Source organism: Chroicocephalus ridibundus, chromosome 6 (genome assembly GCF_963924245.1).
Source record: "Chroicocephalus ridibundus chromosome 6, bChrRid1.1, whole genome shotgun sequence".
In the NCBI taxonomy this organism is placed as follows: domain Eukaryota; kingdom Metazoa; phylum Chordata; class Aves; order Charadriiformes; family Laridae; genus Chroicocephalus; species Chroicocephalus ridibundus.
Window position 1 is genome coordinate 60,738,743 of NC_086289.1, and position 19,422 is coordinate 60,758,164.

The 19,422-nt window shown below is 47.5% G+C and overlaps 1 protein-coding gene across 5 annotated transcripts in view; it reads right to left on the reverse strand.

The window, feature by feature from the left end:
- Window positions 1-1,178: 1,178 nt before the first annotated feature.
- Window positions 1,179-19,422, reverse strand: part of MAP3K13 (mitogen-activated protein kinase kinase kinase 13) — an 81,973-nt gene continuing 63,729 nt past the window's right edge. For 4 of the 5 annotated variants that reach the window (XM_063337987.1, XM_063337988.1, XM_063337989.1 and 1 more), the window contains 10 exons: window positions 17,083-17,241; window positions 14,575-14,683; window positions 13,787-13,896; window positions 12,449-12,565; window positions 11,787-11,924; window positions 10,040-10,781; window positions 8,535-8,605; window positions 5,758-6,055; window positions 4,992-5,089; window positions 1,179-4,903 (listed from right to left, as the gene is read on the reverse strand). In XM_063337987.1, the coding sequence (XP_063194057.1) occupies window positions 4,867-4,903; window positions 4,992-5,089; window positions 5,758-6,055; window positions 8,535-8,605; window positions 10,040-10,781; window positions 11,787-11,924; window positions 12,449-12,565; window positions 13,787-13,896; window positions 14,575-14,683; window positions 17,083-17,241 (1,879 nt within the window). In that variant the 3' untranslated portion in view covers window positions 1,179-4,866. Of the gene's footprint in view, window positions 5,090-5,757; window positions 6,056-8,534; window positions 8,606-10,039; window positions 10,782-11,786; window positions 11,925-12,448; window positions 12,566-13,786; window positions 13,897-14,574; window positions 14,684-17,082; window positions 17,242-19,422 lie in introns of all 5 variants that reach the window. The other variant, XM_063337991.1, reaches the window with a different exon arrangement.

Sequence of the window (19,422 nt, forward strand, 5' to 3'; positions counted from 1 at the left end):
CCGCACTTCCCACCCAGTCCAGCTTTGTGAGTCCAGCTAATCTCACTGGTGTGACTCTGGGAGCGAGACAGGCTGGTTTTCTGCCCAGCCTCATCCCTTGGCACCTGGAGTCCACGGCACACAGGGCTGTGTTGAGCTGCAATAACCGCTTGGTTTTCCCCACCGCTCTAGGAGCAGCATTTCCCAGCCTTAGGCAGGCCCTCCTCCCTCCCGCCCTCTCCAGACCCATACTTACTTAGCATTTTTGGCCTAAAATGACAAACCATGCACTTCTGTGCTGTTAGGTGCAGTAGTACAAGTATCAAGTTGAGAAAAAGTAATGATGTTTTAGGGTCCCTGCACCTTCTGTAGGAGAGCTTACACAGACTCTGTCATTCAGATGTTAACTAGGCGCGCCCTGCAGCGAAATTGTTTAGGATTTGGGACCAGCTGTAAGCTCCTTGTATGTATCCACCATATGTCAGAACACTTGGGATTGCTTCTGAGGTCTGTCTGGCTGCTACTCCCCACAAAGACGAAAGGGGGAAAAAAATAAAAGGGAATGGATGGGGCTGGCAGTGATTTGTCCTTGAGAAGCACCTTTCAACCTACACGTTTGTTCATGTATAACTAGAAGGTTTCCAAATAAGCAGGTAGGGTCTGTCGCAGCTGCTGGAAAACAGTAGCGCCCAGGGATGATGGTACGCTCCCAGATTTTTGGTATGTCCACTTCCTTGCTCTACTCTCCACGAGTTTGCCCTCCACTCAGAGGATAAAGTAAGCCTTCTGGCATGGAAGGGGCAGATAGGAGACCCCAGAGTGCTGGGGAAGCTGACAGAGTGAATACTTCATCCATTTTAGCACCTTGCCCACCAGTAGGGTTGGAAGTGAGTGGCACAGCAAGGTTCCCAGGATGAGAAGTCATGGTTGTAGCCATCCCCCAGGTCACACTGCAAAAATCACTCATTTGACAAGAGCAAAAGCCAACGCTTAGGGACACCTGGGTGCTTGGCAGCTCCGTGTGTCTGACCAAGCCTTTGTCCTGCTATTTGGAGCTCCCAGGAGTTCCAGTTCAGCTGTGTTCAGAGACAGGTAACAACAAGCTCGTCTCTAACATGTTAGTTATTAAAAGGCTTCACAACATTATCCCAAAGTACATGAGAAACCATTCCCAGATCACCAGACCAGCCTGAGAAGCATTGAAGTACACTGGCTTTTTATTCCATGCATTGTTTGCTTTGATAGTCATTCTTGTTTCCATCACTGTACACTGTTCAATACAAAAAAAATCAAGTTTGTATCAGGAATCCGCAGAGCAGGGAGGAGAGAGATGAACACTACTGGACAGGGCCAAGATGAAATGGTTACTTAACACGACAGTGGGGAAGGCAACATTCAGCTCTGGGAGAAAATCTAGGCTAGCGTTCAGGAGCTGTCAGCAGCCATGAGAACTGGATCAGGGTAGTCAGGATGCTGAAAAGGGAACCCACGGTTTACTCCTGTCCTGCAAACGCGGTGTTACTGTAGGGAGGAAGCAGGCCGATAGACGCCTCCCAGCCCCGTACTTTGCTAGGAGAGAAAGTGCGAGGAACCGCAGCGGAGGGGCCCATACAGCAACGCAGAGATCACATCCGTTTGCAATCCTGGGGAGGTTTCACTACAGAAAACACCTGTATCACCTCCTGCAGAACTGACCGCAACCATCCCAGGAAGGCGGAGGGCTGCCCAGCCACCCCTGCCCGCAGGCAGCCGAGGGCAGGAGCGGTCTGTGCAGGGGGAGGCTGGCATTACATCTCCACGGGTACGGGGTGACGCCTTTAGGCAAGGGGGACAGCCCTAGTGGCAGTCCCAGAGGGACGCTGCAGTAGGCAGCAGTTTGGAGGAGCGATGCTGGACTGTAAGTGTAAAGAAACTAGAGCTAAGTGTGGCAGCAGGCAACCCGAAGGGTTCAGCTCTGCTTTTCCAGGCTGCAGAATGGGCCGGCGCGGCCCCAGGGAGGAATCAGCACATGCCCGGGACAGCCGGCCCAGAAGGGTCCCAAAATCCCACACGTCAAAGTTTCTGCACTTCTCTGCAAGCCCGGAGGAGCTTCATCGCATGGTGGAGGAGCTCTAAGCAAAGACCACAGCTACCAAAACCCCTCTGGGATCATTTTGTTAGGGAGACTGCGAGGGCCTGTTGGTGTAGGGTTGCCCGAGGACGCCAGTGCTGCTCACAGGCAGTGGACACTTCAGGGCCATGGCCCGGGCTGACATGGCACTGCCAGCGGGCAGCAAACGGCCCTGCCTGCGGGAGCTCGGGAAACCTGCCAGATCAGAGCAGCGGAGTCTCTGAGGGGCGCAAGGCCTGGCATCCTCTGGTGTGGGGGATACTTGGTGCTAGTTCTCAACCTCTCTTCAGTTTAGTCTTCCTCTTTATGCACATATGTTACGTGCACACAGTTCTCCACTGCTAAATTCCTGCAGCCCGGCCTCCAGCGTAACCACCTGCACCGCCTCTTCCACGCCAAAACCCCTCTCACACCGCAAAGGCAAAGCCATCTCTGTCCCTGCCACCTCCTCCTGCCGCTGGCCAAGAGACTGAGAACGTTTGGGAAGAGAAATGAGGGATGGGAAGAGAGAGGAAACAAGAAACAAGCCAGGAAAAAGAGCTTCACTGCCCACAGCATTCTGCCTCCACCCAGAGCTAAGTATTGCTGCTGCAGCCGGGGGGAGCCGGTCGCTCCCTCTCCAGCAGCCTGTTTGGTCCCGCACGGGTGATCCACCATGTGGATCCACTGCTGGCCACCCCAATCTCATACCTGCTGCCCGGAGCAGTTGCCCTCCTCTCCGCTTGTCCTTTTGGGTGCTCTTGCCAGGGGATGTGGGGATGGTTATTCACTTTGTGACCACCATTCCCCACCAGCTGAGAGGCTGCAAACTCTACCGGCAATGTGACCAAATTGCAGCATCAACCAGGAGGAATGTCACAGGGCCCACGGGGCTGACTGCATCCATCCCTCTCGGACCGGCCCTGGCAGGTTCTCTCCACCGGTCTAACAGCATCCTCGGAAGTCACGAGGGGGTGGCAACTGCTGACAGCCGCTGAGACCAGCGCGTCTCCCATCCCCCCCCAGCGAGCAGGGAGAAGGTAACATCACACAAACAGATTACAATTGTGCTAGCGGTGAAGCCAACCTTCTGATCTACAGAAATGATAATAAATAATAAAATAACATCATAACTTAAGATCTGTGTGTAGTCCAGCTACAAAAATTTAAAAATATGGGATAATTTAACTCATACAATACTGCTCTCTGTATAAGTAAGACATTTTCCTTCATTTTGCCATGAGGCTATAAATTACCACAGTTAAAATTCAAACCAATATTTTTAACATAAAATGTAAACAAACAAAGCAACAGAAGTACCTGTCCATGGGCCATTCCTGCCGTTTGCCTCAGGCTGGTGTGCCAGGCTGCAGAGCAGCACCCAGCGCCCGCCAGCACGCCAGGAAGGGCAGAGGGAAAGCTCTCGCAGGGGGACATCAACTAAGGGCGGGGGGGGGGGGGAGGAAAGGAATAGGGAACGTGCTCTATCATTTTGTTCTCTTTAAATAGTGATTTAGAAGAGTAGTGTTTGAAGGGAAGGCACTATGAGTTCTATCAGAAAACAAATTTTTCTCATCTGCCAATGCCTCGGCCTGTCGCGTACGAGTACTATCCTCGCTTGCACCTGCAGAGTTTCAGCTTGAAGGAGAAAGAGAGGCGCCAGGGCACCCCCAAGACACAGCTGTGCCACAGCCACCGTCACGATTCCCCGTGCAACCCGTTTTGCACAAAGCCTGACATGAAGGGCAGGCAGCTGTTCACGCTTTCCAGAATGTACAGTGAGTAAGGAGACAGAGCAGGGCTGATGCTCTTATCTAGGCCAGCGATTCCCAGTCTTCCCCCTCAACACACAGCTCTCTGCTGGTTATCGACGCTGCTGCGGGTGAGAGACTGCTGCTCCGAGTCCAGTACTGGCGTCTCCAGTTTCCTCCCCAGAAGAGCGCTGGGGCTCTGCAGAATGTGCTTTCCACACTTTGCGAGTTCTTGCTTTTCCAACACTGATTTGATTGATTTCTTTGACTGACTGAAACAGACAGGAGGTAAGAGGAGGAAGTAAACTGGGAAATGGCACACTGCATCTGAAAGAGGTTTCCCTGCTCAACTGGAGATCGACGCTGCCAGAGTGAAGCAAGGACGATGTTAAGAAGTGCTCTTATACCAATTCTCGAGAGGACGAGGTTAGAATACATTTGCAGGATCTCACAACAAAACGCTGATTAAAAAAAGAAACTAAAAATCCTTAAAATAAAACCCACTATTACATTCCTGGGGATGTATCGACTCAGAAGACCCTGGATGTTAGCACCTTGGTACCAATTTTCTCCAGGAACATGTCCACCTTCTGATTAAAAATGACCCAGCTGGTTATACTGAATACGCTTTGTTCACAGGTTACCCTACAGTAAGGTCTTTTTATGCTTCTTCATTTGCTAAGACTGAGTGGTTTAGTTTTCTTGATCTGTTCTCCAATCTTCAGGGCCACGAGGCCTGGTCCCCTGTGAAAGCAGCAAGAGAATCCCCCCGTGTCTGTACACAAAGCTGTCCAGGCAGGACTCCCAGGATGTTCCTCCATAATGTGCTTGCTTTCTGAACTTTTTTTTTTTTTTTGCAACAAGTCTGTGTGTCTATAAATACAATCCACTCTTTACAGTAAAAAGTGTTAAAATGTCAAAAAAATAAATATCCATGTTACAGTAACTAGATTATTCAATAAAATACATCCCTGCCATTCTTGATTGAAATGCTCAAAGAGAATTAATTTCATTTGGACATTTTCCAGAGATTCGTGTTATTGCAAATCACTCCTGGGGTGGGAAGGAGAAGCATCTTCTCTTCCTGTAAAGTGTGATGAAGGGGAATGAAGTGGAATCTCAGGGAAATCAAAATGCCAGTACCAGGAAGCTTTGGGGGAGATCTGTATTACCAAGTAGCAGAGCTGCAGGGCTTATTGGTCCTGACCGTGGCATCAGAACACTCCCCTTCAGAAGAGTCACAGTCTGATTCTCCAAACTGTGCTGGGTTCTGCAAAGCAAAAGGAAAAGGGGAAGACTTGAGCACCATTCCTGCACTGCAGATCAGCCACACCATGCTCATCTCTAACAGCAGACAGGCAAAGAAGGGGTGGCTAGCGGCACACAGGAGACAGCAACAACACGCAGGCACACTACCAAAGGTCACTCGTCTCCCCGCAAAGAGGGGCCAGCAGAAAAACATCTGGTCAGAGCAGCACCAACCACAGACGGAGTTATGAGAAGATGGTGCAGCAGGCTCTGCCCTGCCCCTCCCAAACGCGTGAAAGACAGTAAAAGGGAGAAAATCATTCTAGCTTTGTCAGAAAGGCTGCCAATGGGTCAGTCTGAGGCAGCTTATAACCCTTCCGTTTCGTTATCTACTTTACGTGCTATTTTTTATACCACTTAATGCAACTGCAAATCCAATGGCCTCCCGATATCACACTCACCCTGACCAGCAAATTATGTTTAGCTTTGTTTGTGCTACTTTCCCCCGTCTGCTCATCTGGCCAAGCAGGAGACAGAGTGGGTATTTAAGCAGTCGCTTTGCTGTAGTACATCTACCGCAGCATTTCCTAGGCACTCATCCAACTTTCTGGCCCTTGGATTCCTTTCCATAACGTTATTTTTTTTTAAACTCAATCAAAAGAAGAGAGGATTGCTGAACTTAAAACTCACCTCGCAGCTGTGCTCATCCGCACAAAGTTTGCCCAGAGACATCTGAGTCTTGACTCTCCGCACAGCGCACTCTTTGTCTGAAAGCCCATCAGACTGGGTGGAGATTTCAATGGGGATCTCTGGAGTCTGGGACAACATGTCCTCCAGCTTCTCAGCCAGCTCATCTTCTAGCTTGGTGGCCAGCTCATCTGGGCTGTTCGAATGGTCGCTTGTGTTCCCCTCCTCTCCATCTGACACAGAGAAGTTCTCCGAGCTGAAGGTTGAGTAGGACTGGCAGCTACTAATGCAGCGGTGAGGTCTGCAAACCAGGAGAGTAGTTCAGCTTGTAGCACAGTGCCTCTGACTGCAGAGGAAAAGCAATTTCCTATGTGCTGTGTTTGGCTACTCTGCTACAACTGGCCTTGACTTCTGGAGCCCACTCAGCCCTGGGTGAGCCTGTCCCCAAGAGCCCAGTGCCAGCTAGAAAAGCTATGGCTTCTCAAAGCAGACAGGTATCTGCTTATGCTCTCACTGCACGGGGTAAGAACGAGCCGGCGAGCCAGCATGGCGTTAAGAGTTTGAGCACCAGGAACTCTGTTTCTGACAGCTAGCTAGGGCACCAGGCAGCTTGCTTTCGAGACACCTATCACAACCAAAACCCCCACAACATCAGTAGCGCAGTGAACGCAGAGTGGCTGCTACATCCTTACGCAGGTTGGCCCAGCAAAACTCTCATCTTCCTGTCTGAAGTGTGCAACACAGAGCGGATTTTTGGACCTGTACTTTTAACTGGCATCTCTGGCACAAGAAGAAAAGGGCTCGCTCACTGTAACAGGCTGCCCGGGCTGCTCAATCCTGTTCTCCTTAGCAGATACCGCTCAGGCACAGTGCACACAACGCTGGTTGCTTCTCCACACTGGGCTACGGGCTTGATCCTTCCAAAAATGGCTTTGAGCAAAACAGTTCCTAGCCCTAGAAAGATCTTCACATCAGCTCTCCAAGAGCATCTCTTCCCACCTTAAGAACACATCTCCATCTGAGTCATAACTGATCTGCAAGGCTGGCAGCAAGAGCTCTGCAAAGTGTTGGGCTGCCTTTTGCATCCTGGAGCTATGGAAACCTACCACCTTTTGAATGATTTAGTTCAAGAGCTGCATCTTTAAATTCATCTGTTCTTGTTTCATCTTGTCTTCTGCACGTCCATATTAGCTGATCTGCCCTGGAGCATATTTTTCTTTAACAGTCCTTATTCCTAGAGAAAGGCCATACTGTAGGGTTCAAGTTAATTCAGCTGGGAATATCTGCACCACCTGGCAGTGATCTCAACAGCCAGGCTAGAATTTAGGTATGTGCGCTCAAAAAATAAGCTCACGGTTACTCGAATGTGGAAATTGCCTCATGCCAGGATTCAACAGTAATGGCACAAAGTTATCAGTTGACTGAACATGCCAGGAGACCCACAACAGGTCATCACATTGAATTCAGGAAAGGCAATTTGTCTTCCAAGTTAGTAAGTCACAGAAGAATCAACAACCACACAAGAACTGTATGAGTCAGAAAGCTCATCTCTAGGCCAGTGTTTGTGTCTCCAACCCTAAGCAGGAAGAAATAATCCAGGAGAAGTATGAGAACAGGGTGTGCAGACAGAGCCTTCTTTCTCCTGGCATGTCTTCCTGGTTTGTACCATTCATCAGACTAGAATTCTGAGCTGAAGACCAAGCCCGGATCATACAGCGCTTAACAGCCACTCATGGATCTATACACCATAAATTTAACACTTGTTTATGTTTTGATTTCCACAGCATACCTTGACAATGAGCTCCACCATCCGAAAATGTTTCGGATGGAAAAAGCATTTCCTTTTGTTCATTTTAAACCCCGTTTGCTTCACTAGGCGTCCCTAACACGAATGTGAGTAATCATTCCTTCTCCATTTTCTCCACATAACTCACAATTTCATGCACCTCCAGTACTGCTTCTCCTCCTGCTAGACAAAGATTTCTCATGGATTTAATCTCTTCCACAGAAACCAACTCTAACCATTCCTGTCACGCTTTGCACCACGTTTTCGAATTCTACTGTGGTCTTCAAGCTGTGGTAATGAAGGTGGCGTGTAGGATTCAAGCTGCAGGTGCACCGTGGACGTATACAACAGCAGAGAAGCTTTCCTAACAGCCTTTCCTAACAACCCTTAGCCTATTTGCCCATTGGATCACTTCTGCACTTCAAGCAGCTGCTTTCATAAAGCTATGGCACCGATTCCATGATCTCTTTCCACGGGACTGTAAAGCCCGCTCTGACATAGGCTTAGGGAGGAACACCCCCTCAGTCTTATTTTACAGGCGACACCATGAAATTTGATGTGCCGTATTATCACCTGGCTCTTCAATCCTATTTGAATTCCACTACAAAGATGCTGGCGTCAGCCCCACTGCAGCAACAGTTAATATATGACCTTTGAAAGAGTCCACAAAGGGTCCCAACACCCAATAAGGCTGATTCTGGTGAAACAGATGCAGCAGCTTATTTTTTATAGGCTGAATAATGTTATCAAGTGTGGTCGAGTTGTGCTACAAACAGCCTTCAGCAGAAAAGCTGTGCTGGAGAAAACATCTCAGAACAGGCTGAGAACAGTGAGCGAACACGAAGGATCAACCGAAGGCAGACGGGACGCACTGAATGTGATTCTGTTCTTTTGCCAGGACCTTCCACAGTTTCTATGCTGGTGTGCAGCTGCCGTGACAGTTCTCCTGAGTTTTGTCCCACCAAAGAGAGATTAGAGTAAATTCACCTTTTACCTTTGTCTACGAGGAAACTCCACTTCACTGTCTACTTCGCCCTCTTCTTCTTCTGAGGAGTCATCACCGCTCTGGCAGAAAACAAGGACAAGAATGGTATCACGGTCGTGAAAGAACAAACTTGCAACTACACAGCTGCCCCTTGGCCCTCCAGCACAAAGTCACTGTGTCAATGGGCTGCAACGATCTAGGCAAGAAAATAACCTGCATATCAGTGAAAACTGACTCAGACATTTTCTTACCAGGAGATTATTTCAGGCAGTCTTAATGTTGCCATTTCTGAATATGAAGTGATTGACTTTGAAATACACTGGAGTAATTTAGCAGCCACTGAGTACATAACATTCCGGATTTTTACAGAAGCAAATCAAGTAATTAGTGTCACACTGAAATCCACATAAATTATTAAGCTGATCTGGCACTCTTGGCTTTACAGCTTTGACCCTTTTCTATACAAGCCCACCAAAAAGCAGGATGGGGGATGATGCAGCCTTTTCTGGCGGGTTTCACCAACTAGAAAACTCAAGTTTTGTTTCATTATCTACTTCAGTGAGCACAGAGTGATTTATTCTCCTTTTCCCATCCAAATCTATCCACTGCACTCTTGTTCTTTTTACAGCCTCCTCCTATGCTATCTAAACTGACAACACCTGGTCCACACTGTCTCATCCCATCCCCTTGTAATACGAGGTTCTCCTCCTTCCTTCATTCCGGGCCCAAACCACACTCTTGGTCTGGTATTCATCCTCTTTTCCTTCACTTTTCCACCCACCCAGGCCCAGTTTTCCTGCTCTTTGAACTCCACTCAGACTGGTTCCTACTTCTCTCACCACTTGGATGGAAGCAGGAGGAATAAAGAACAACTCCATTTCTGTACAACTGTGCTGTAACGTCTTTTTGACTCTTGCAAAATCTTCACAAAATACAGGAGAACTATGACTTTTGGTCAAAGGGGGGCAGTTTCTGGCAGGTACAGCAAAAGACCTTGGCAAACGTCAAATTTCTGTTCCAAGGCACAGAAGTGCTACAGATCCTCAGTGAAACTGGTACGTGATATTTAACATCACCAAAAGAATGCATTTACCCCTTCCTTTGTTTTGAGAAGGGTTTGAAAGCATTTCGACTGTTTCAACAACAGAAATTCAGCAGACCAAGTCTCAGCTCAAACAAAAGCTGGCTAAATTGCAAATAACAAGAGAACTAGGCCTTATCAAAACCACATTTGACAACCTTCATGATTTGCAGTACACTCTGATACGCCTACAGCACTTCTCAATGAAATTGACTTTAAAAGTGCATCCAGATCACAAAGCAAAGTTCAGATAGGCATCACTTCTTTAAGGTAAAGTTGTACATGTAACTCTACTGCTATGTGCGTGGGAAACACGGCTTTGCTACTATCCCAAATCCAGACATTAGCCTACGCTACACACCTGCTTTTGGTGGAGAGGGAAAAGAGGAGCACGCTTTGGGTTTTTTTTCAAATCACTATCCTTTGTCCTTACCTTTTGAAGGGGTCTTGCTTTGCAAGGCAGCACTGAGGAAGCCGCGTGCTGGGGAGTGCCTAGGGCAGACGCTGACTTACAGTTGCTGAAGCCCTCTTCCTCCATCTTCTCAATGAACTGCGCGTTTTCGTACAGGGAAGATGTTGGTGACTGAGAACGGCTCATCCCTGTTTCAACCGATGACATCTGTACCTGACCACTGTCCTCTTCCCTGCACTGAAGACAGGAATTATATGGATCTGTTTTACAACACTCCCAATGATCAGCTTTGCTTTCTTTGCTCTCCAGATTCCTTCGGCAATCTGCTTCCATGGCAGCGGAGATGAGATCGGGGCTGGAACCGGACATCCGCCTTTGCGCGTGGTTACTGAGAGGGCTCCGCAGCGCTGCTGCAGGGCCAAAGTACCTTAAGTTGTTTGCGCAGTTGGCAATATCTTGTCCATGGGCATGAAGCCGTGAGTGATGGCCATGGGGATGGCTGTGGCCAGGCTGCTGCGGGAGGCCGGGATGATGAGAATGATTATGAGGTGGAGGTGGGGGTGCATCATCTTGCACTGGCTGGTTTTTCAAGATCCCTGCAAAATCATTGTAGCTGCCTTTGCTGTTCCCTCGGCGGTGACGTGGCTTACTGCGGTAGCGACTTTTGCCACTCAGTGTTGACATTTTGGGACTTCCTGAGACTGGTGAGCCATTGGATGCTGCTTCTGTGCTGGGTATGCCCTCTGACTTCAGTAGATCTGGCCTGAGTGACAGAAGGTACACATTAAACCACAAACTAAGAAGTGACATCGGCTCAGAGCCAGGATGAAGAGGCAGCTGTAGCCATAAGCACACTCTGCTTTCTAAAACCTACAGGCTTCCCTCCCTTTCAGCTGTTTGACTTCTGCATTTAGTTTCTTTTGATTCTCTACACTCAATGTCCTTTCCGTTCAGCCCATCATGCTCTACACCCCTTTCTTGCTGCTTTTTCCAATAGCTGCCACATGCTCTTCTTTTTCCGCTCTTATTTTGATGTTCGGCTCCCAAAATAGCTCCCTCCTAAGACCTTGGTGTAGGGCATGTCTCTCGCTACGTGCATATACAACGCTCAGTACAAAACTGTCTCAATCTGCTGATGGCTATCAGCCTGCTCATTTCAGAAGTGCATGTGGATGTTAATTCAGAAGTAATTATTCACTGTTAATCAGGACTCTCTAACTCCTGGAAATCCCAGAAAAGGGAAGAATAAAATAGTCAGTTCCCCTGAAAAAAAAAATAATCTCACTTTCTGAAAGTCACGCAGAAGAGCAATAGCTGAAAGGACAGCACGAATTCCCAAATCTCAAATCCTAATTTAATTCCTCAACAGGGAATCCATCCTCCCTGAGGACTAGCTAATTTCCACAATCCCTCACCCTGCTTATTACCATTCAAGTCAAGGATGACCTAACTGCTCTCTGCTTGGACGGTAAGGAATTTGAGACAACACATCGGATACCTCCTGTCAAAGCACCATCATCTGGGATAAAAAACACATGGACCAAATGGTTCCAGAGAGCTGCCCAGGTAGAAGGGATGGCAGAATTCATTCCTTTTACTATAATATAATTAAACAATTGTGGTTCTGAGGATCAGACCAGGCCCAAGAGTGAACACGCCTTTGGCTCCCTTGTGTTGTCATCAGACTCCAAGGGAAGTCATCTGCCTGCTCATCCCAATGGGGATCTACCACTGGTTCCTGGCATGGAACTGGGTTGTTACTTCTTACCGTTTAGTCTGGCTGCCTGGTTTATGTGAGACCCCTTTCCTCTTCATCAGCTTCTCCACTGTATTGGGGTGGATTATTGGTCTGACTGGGTGGCGTTTGTAAGTCCCAGGGTACTTCTTTTCCACCGCTTGTTCCCTCCTGAAATATTGGGGAAGAAAAAAACCAAACAGATCAGTTCTCTCTTTATCCAACTGCAGCTCCTGCTGGACAAAAGCACAGTTCCACTGGGAGCACACTGCGTGCCTGTTTCTCAGCTATGGCCGGGTGCAACACAACGTGCTGTTCTGGGAAAGGACACAGACATTTTCAAAATTGTCTCTGCAGAGACCAGGCAGTTGGAACAGGGCCCTGGCGCAGAGTCCAGAAACAGCACTACTTTTTCTCTTTACAAAGGGGTCAAAGGATGCCAACGCCAAATGGGAAAGGTGCCTTTCTCCCAGTCAGTAAACACTGGGTAAAGATACGTGCACTAAGTGGTCCGCAGTAATCTGCTCTTAAGGGGCCTCCCTCTGCTTGCCAGCTCATTCTTTACCCTGGAATTCTGTCAGGGGACACTAAATCTACAAGTACCACTGTGCAGTTTAGAAACAACACGCTGTTTTTTCTCTCCTGTATGCATATTGCCACGTGCATGGCATGCCATAATGCCCAGAGATACGTACTTTATGAGCTCCTTCTCACGGACCTCCAGCTGCAGCATAATAGCGCTGAGCTCCATGTATAAGTTATTGGCTCGCTCCAGCTTCCTCTCATAGTGTTCACGGATATCCAATGCATGTCTGAAAAACAGAGAAGTCATTATTCCACAATCTGATGTCCACGGACCAAGAGAGGAGAATAAGGAAAAGTGCAGGTGGCTTTAGGAAGAGGCCTTCTAAAAGTCAACTTTGCCAGCTGTGTTGCACTTAACCCCAGATAAAGCTAACAGTCAATGATAATTAAGAGCTTGATACGGCAATGAATCATGATATGATTTAGAAAGCGTTTAACAGTCTTGAAAGAGTGGCAATGCATCTCACTAGAGAAGCTGTGGATGCCTCACACACATCCGCAAGCCCTTTGGCCAAGCCCTGATCATCTTGTTTGCACAGAGCTTGCACAGGTTAAGTCAGCTTGTAAAGAAACAGCCGAAGAAGTCATCTGTTTGTGTTTCATAACAAGCAATATGCCCCTACAGCTGCAGTACATTTGCAGAAGACCTCTTGAACCACAGCTGAAAGATGTGACCATCAAAAGCTCCCTAGGGCTAGGGAAGCCTCATCAACAACCACACCAAACTGGCTGAACAAAGTTTCCTTTGCTTTCTCAGGTGGGACACAGAACTGCTACTTGCTGTTTTATGTCTCTCTGTCATAACTATATTTGCAAATTGGTATCACAGAAGAGAACACTTCCCTTTCTTAAACATTCTGCTTTCATTTTTAAGTTGGTCTAATGTTCAAAATTAATTTCGGTGGACTAATAGTGTGTTCACTTCCAGCAGGCCGGGAGCATGTTCACTTCTCTGGAAATAACTAATGCAAAGAAAGCATCAGGGCAGAGAAAGCTCACAGGAAACTGCAAGATGCGTTTTCCACTGGGACGGATGTACCTGCTTCAGTGCTGTTATCACAAACTCAGGCAGAAATATTCCCTGGTAAACACACAAGCCTTTGCCCCTCTTTCCTGGAGCAAACTGTTCATAGCGCCCGAGAGCTGGGACAGTTCCCACTCTTTCTCTCTCTCTAGCTTTCCCTCAGCCAGGCAGTGCCCAAGGCCTAGGGCGGGCCTGTGGCAACTTCACTTTCTGCACTCACAAGGAATTTAGGCTGCCTGAATTTATGCCACCAGGAATACTGAGTCCTGGTTTGGGATCCTCAGTACAACAGAAGCATGAGAACAGCCAGGGGCTGGAGCACATGCCCTGTGGAGAGAAGCTGAGGGAGCCAGGCTCGTTCAGCTGGAGCAGAGAAGGCTGGATGGGAAAAGTGAGCAGTAAACATAAAAGACTGTCAACAGACCTCAGCTCTTCTCGTCGACGACGAATCAATTCTTCATCTAGCCGGTGGATACAAGTTCCTTCACTTTTAATTTTCTCAAAATGTTTCTTCACTTCTTCTCTCCATTCAGCCTAGGGAAGCAATCTACTTTCAGGTATTTACAAAGCATTAGGATCCCTGGTTGCACCAAAGAAAAACTCTTGGGCAACATTCTTTGCGTCTGCAGAAAATTACAGGTTTGGGTTGAATACATGTTTCTGTTAGCTGAATTATTTTGGGTAACTATATTGCAGCGCGGTTAGTTTCAGCATTTTCAAATGGTATTTCCAATTTTGTGCTCCAGTTAGAGCACAAGACATATCTGCATTTTCTAAAAAATATTTTTAAAAATTCCTGAAACTCTTTTTGTCCTAAGACAACATTTTCTTCCCTTTTGGCACTCAAAGTAAACAGAAAGGCTTACAATTTGGAAACCTATATTCATGACAATGATGACTGTCACTAGGGTGATACTAACTCTATTTGCGCCTTGAGGCCCTGGTTCTTGCAGCTTTAATAAACGCCCCCACTTCCTCACATACGCCCCAACACTCTATAGATCCTCTATACTGGAGGCCAGGTTTCATTCTCATTCCCTCCTTGGGAGCAGACAATAGCTCAGTGGGTGTGACTCAGGGGAATCTCTAAGAATGTACTTTCAGATCTCCCCTGAAAGTCTCAGAGTCCCTTCGCTGCCCTCTAACAGCTTGTACACGCTTATCCTTGGAGCTAACTCTAGTACTCGTGGGCTACAGCCATTTTGCGGTTACCTGTGATTTGAAATATGTTTCCTGAGGAGTAGCCAGCACGTCAGCAGATGCGATATCCAGGTGCATCAGTGTCTGCCGGAAGGAGGGACGATTCCGGGGCTTGCTCTGCCTGGAGCAAAACAGACAAATAGCCAAGGATGAGATGAGGTTAACATTGCTAGCTTCTCCTACCCTTCTGAAAGGGCTTCTCACTGGAACTTATTCTCTGAATCGTGTAGCTGACAGGTTAGAGCAAAGGAGCTTTTCTGGTTTTCTCTTTTGCTGAGTATAAATTTATTGTGCTAGACTTGTTTTTTAATCAGTTTTTCATCTGTGATGATCTAGTCTGAAGAAACGACGAGAAGAAAACCATTTAAAATAGGAAAATGTGATTACAAAGTGAGAGGTAGGATACTAACTGAAACTGTTGCTAACTTGTTTCTCAAGAAGAAACAGCTCTCAGTTCATTATCCCATTAATTTCCAATTTTTATAACGGGAATATTTGATGTAGTAGAAATGATAATTTACATTCAACAAAACACCGTGCCTATAAACACCAAACGTATCTATATTGCCACATAGTACCTGCCTGAGCCTACACAGAATTGTAATGCACTGAACGTCTCTAAGATCACATTTAAGTACAGAAACATGTGTATCTTTGAGAAAAAGAGACTGGCACTCGAGCTGCAAGCCAGAACCCAGCAGACTTGCTGCATGGATGCAACGTTCAGGACAAGCCGCAGCTTCTCCAGCCACCTCTCCCCTACAAACCCCCTGCTTCCACTAGGTGGGGATACAAGTGTATGTACTGGGTGTTCAGAGCAGCACAAAACTGCTTCCTGCCTCTTCCAGCCATGCCTACGTAGGGGCACAGCAAAGCAGAGCACGTCTCCGCACACATACTGCCACAGCACAACCTGCCGCAGCTCAGGTCAGGGGGGTAAACAGCCACTTGAAAAGATCCGCAGATGCTCTGGCCTGTTTTGCCCTTTGTGCCATCAGGAGGACGGCCGGCAAAACACACCGAGTGGGAAAATGCTGGAAGAGCACTTACACTCTCTGTCATTATTACAAAGACAAAGCATTAATGCATAACCAAGACAAAGAATTTCAACTCTAATGTGGCATGTGGAGGAAACTGCAGAGGTGGGCCCATGCCAACCTCATGAAGTTCAACGAGACCAAGTGCAAGGTCCTCCATCTGGGTCAGGGCAATCCCAAGCACCGATATAGGCTGGGCAGCAACCGGCTTGAGAGCAGCCCTTGAAGAAAAGGACTTGGGGGTGCTGGTGGACGAGAGGCTCCACGTGAGCCGTCAGTGTGCACTAGCAGCCCAGAAAGCCAATCGTATCCTGGGCTGCATCAGGAGAAGCGTGGCCAGCAGGTCGAGGGAGGTGATTCTGCCCCTCTACTCCACTCTCGTGAGACACCACCTGGGGTACTGCATCCAATTCTGGAGCCCCTACTACAAGAGAGACATGGACTTGCTGGAATGTGTCCAGAGAAGGGCCACGAGGATGATCAGAGGGCTGGAGCACCTCTCCTATGAGGACAGACTGAGAGAGTTGGGGCTGTTCAGCCTGGAGAAAAGAAGGCTCCGAGGACACCTCATAGTGGCCTACCAGTATCTTAAGGGGGCCTAAAAGAAAGCTGGGGAGGGACTTTTCAGGATGTCGGGTAATGGTAGGACTAGAGGGAATGGATTAAAACTAGAGATGGGACGATTCAGACTGGACGTTAGGAAGAAGTTCTTCACCATGAGGGTGGTGAGACACTGGAACAGGTTGCCCAGAGAGGTGGTGGAAGCCCCATCCCTGGAAGGTTTTACGGCCAGGCTGGACGGGGTTCTGAGCAACCTGATCTAGTGGGAGATGTCCCTGCCCATGGCAGGGGGGTTGGAACTAGATGATCTTTAAGGTCCCTTCCAACCCTAACAATTCTATGATTCTATGGTTTTCCCTCCCTATATCTGTAAAATCCTGGTTTCATACAAAAAGCTCGAATTTCTCTTTGTCCAGTTCAAAAGCCAGTCACTTACAAGAGGGTTTCAGAGTGAAAAATCATTTCCTCTCACTCTGGAGCCAGCCTCAAGAAATATTACCCCTACTTTCCTTCCATCTCCTTTACTCTTCCTACAGAGGGACACACGGGTAACTGTCACCCTGCTGGAGCTCCCATCAAGCTCCACTCCCCGACTTCTCTCCTGTTCAACTGCCCCCCCCTCACTAGCCCGTGTCAACAGCCTGCCTGCTCCCCCCCTACCCCATCCACCCAGAAAACCAGACAGGTCTCTTCCTACTTCTTCTAAGCTCCAAATGTCCTCCTGAAGCCCGGGCCTGCTGCCACAAGGAAGGAGAATCTAAAATGTTAAAACTTATTGCTCTCTTGACAAGCATGAGAGGATTTCAGAGCCCTCTGCTCTGGGCTCAACACTCCCGCCCTGACTCTGGTTTCATCGGTTTTACTGGGTATCTGGCAAGAGCAGGGAGCCAGCCCTAGGTGTGTGCAGGATTCAGGCTCTTACCAGGTCTGCTTCATGAGGATTTTGAAGCCATCTGGGCATGTGGAAGGGACAGGAAGGTGCAGGCTGTTACTGCCCACTCCCCAAATGATGGCCGAAGAGTCCACGTCCTTGTAGGGAATCTCTCCTGTAAGCAGCTCCCACAAAACTACCCCAAACGACCTGATGGAAGAAATAAACCAGGAGAAAAACTTCTGTGTGAATTCAATTTAACAGAAACATCTGAAGCTTGGGGAAAAAAAAAAGAAAAAAAAACAATAAATCACTGTTTTTGTCAAATATGTCTGATCTGAAACCGTAAGTTGGTGCAACAGTCTTCACATACTAGTTTTTAACCAAGAATAGCTATTTCATATATGAGATAACTCTTCCACCTCTGCCCCAGCACTGGGCTGAACACCAAGCCACGCTGGTTTTCACCCACCCTTTGCTGTTTCTTTGTGAGATTTTAAAAATCCTGAAAACATATTAGAAGCTTTTCTATATAGATGAAATCCTACTCCTGTTAAATGAAGAGGAAAGTTAGCTTTTCTGACATAGTAGATTATCTGTTCTTACCCATAAGAACAGTCAAAGTCTACAGGACAGACAGCGTCTTAGAGACAACAGAACAAAGACTGTGTTTTGGGGGGCTTTTTTTACATTTCATTTATTATTTTTTTCTCTAGCCAAAAGCTCCCTCTGCAGTTGCATGTACTCTTAGGTGAGAGTTTCATAGGTTTGAGATTCATCACTACAATTACTGCAGCATAGAAATAAGAAACAAATGCAACAGGCGTAAGTGTCAGTACCAAAAGCACATGCAGTCTCATCTGATATTCCTTTTGTGTTGAAGAAAGGAAGGCAAAGGAAAGAAAAAATTAGAGAACTTTGCCTGGAAAAGAACCTCCTACTACAAGGACCGAAAGATATAGGTGGGAAAACTCACTTTGCTTCTCTTCCTTAGTGAAATGACCAGGAAGGACCAAAACCTTAACTTATAAAAAGCAAACAGTTATTTATTTACAGTCTTCCCCCAGTAAAACACCAAAGAAATAACAAACCAGTCAATACAGAGGAAAACAAAACGCTGCCGAGAATCAACACCGCTCTTAATGCACGCGAACAACCAGGCCGCGATACGAGGGGAGGTACAACCATCTCAGTTTCAAACCCAGACGTCTCACCTTACTTGCACGCCCTGTCCATCCGTGGGACACCGACCCTGCCAAGCTGTCCAGGCAAGCCAGGTGAAAAGTGAGGAGCATCTTTCTGGCTTGGACTAGTATCAAGTTGCTTTTATTAAGTACAGAAGAACATCTAAGGGACAAACTGCCCAGGTCTAAACAACCATCAGTCAGGAAAGAAAACTTCATGTGAAAGATGTTGTGCTTTCAAAGCCCATTGGCTTCAAATCACAGCAGGGGCCGGGCGGGGGGAACAAAAAACAAAACCAAGCAGCGTTTGAACATTTTTTCCTCTCAAAATTTTTTTCCGCAGGCTGCAGGAAAGCAGGGATCCAGGTGGTTGGACAAACTACCAGGAAATCCCATCTTGTTTCAGCTTTGTTATGATTAAGAACTGACAAAGGATTTTCAAGACTCCTTATAAGATTATAGATTTTATTTTTTTTTTAAGCACGCTGTTAAAGATGAGAGAGAGCAGACATATAAGCTGCTTAGGAACTGTTCTCATTTGTTGTCAGCATGCATGAACATTGCTTTTACTCATCTTGGGGGAGGAATGGATGTCAAGGAGGAGTCTGAGCAATCCCCACTGCAGTGGGCTGAAGAGGAGCGGGCACCAAAGGCATCTTTAGGTTTGCACCAAAGAGGAAAGGAGTAAAGGAGCGCCCACAGTCCTCGGCAGAACGAGCAGCTGGTTTTTACTGGAGATGATGCTCCACACAACATTCCTGAACCTAAGCCACTCTAAAGGACAGAAAGCTGAGGGTGGAAATCCAGGACCACTCCCCCTTGTGAAACTGTGATTCAAAGGGAGGAGCTCAGGAGACAAATTGTGAGAGTATTTTCTTTCCAAAACAATCCAAGTGTTTCCTCCCAGAAGAGCTGGCTATGCTACGGCCTGCTACAGCCACGCAAAATGAACATGTGAGACACTGCAGGCACAGGAGCAGCCATAGACCTCACGATACGAGACTTTCCCTTTCCCTACAGGAAATCTTGACTTAAAGTCATGACCCAGCTCCAAGCCAAAACAGGAGCAGCAGGCTGCTGTCTGACTCCCCTCGCACTACAAACCCCCCGCAGTTCTGACCTGCAGCTTCACGCTGCAGAAGGGAGGTGACAGCATTTGAAGCTGAAAAACCACAAGAAGGAAAATTCATCCTGGCTGTAAAGCAGG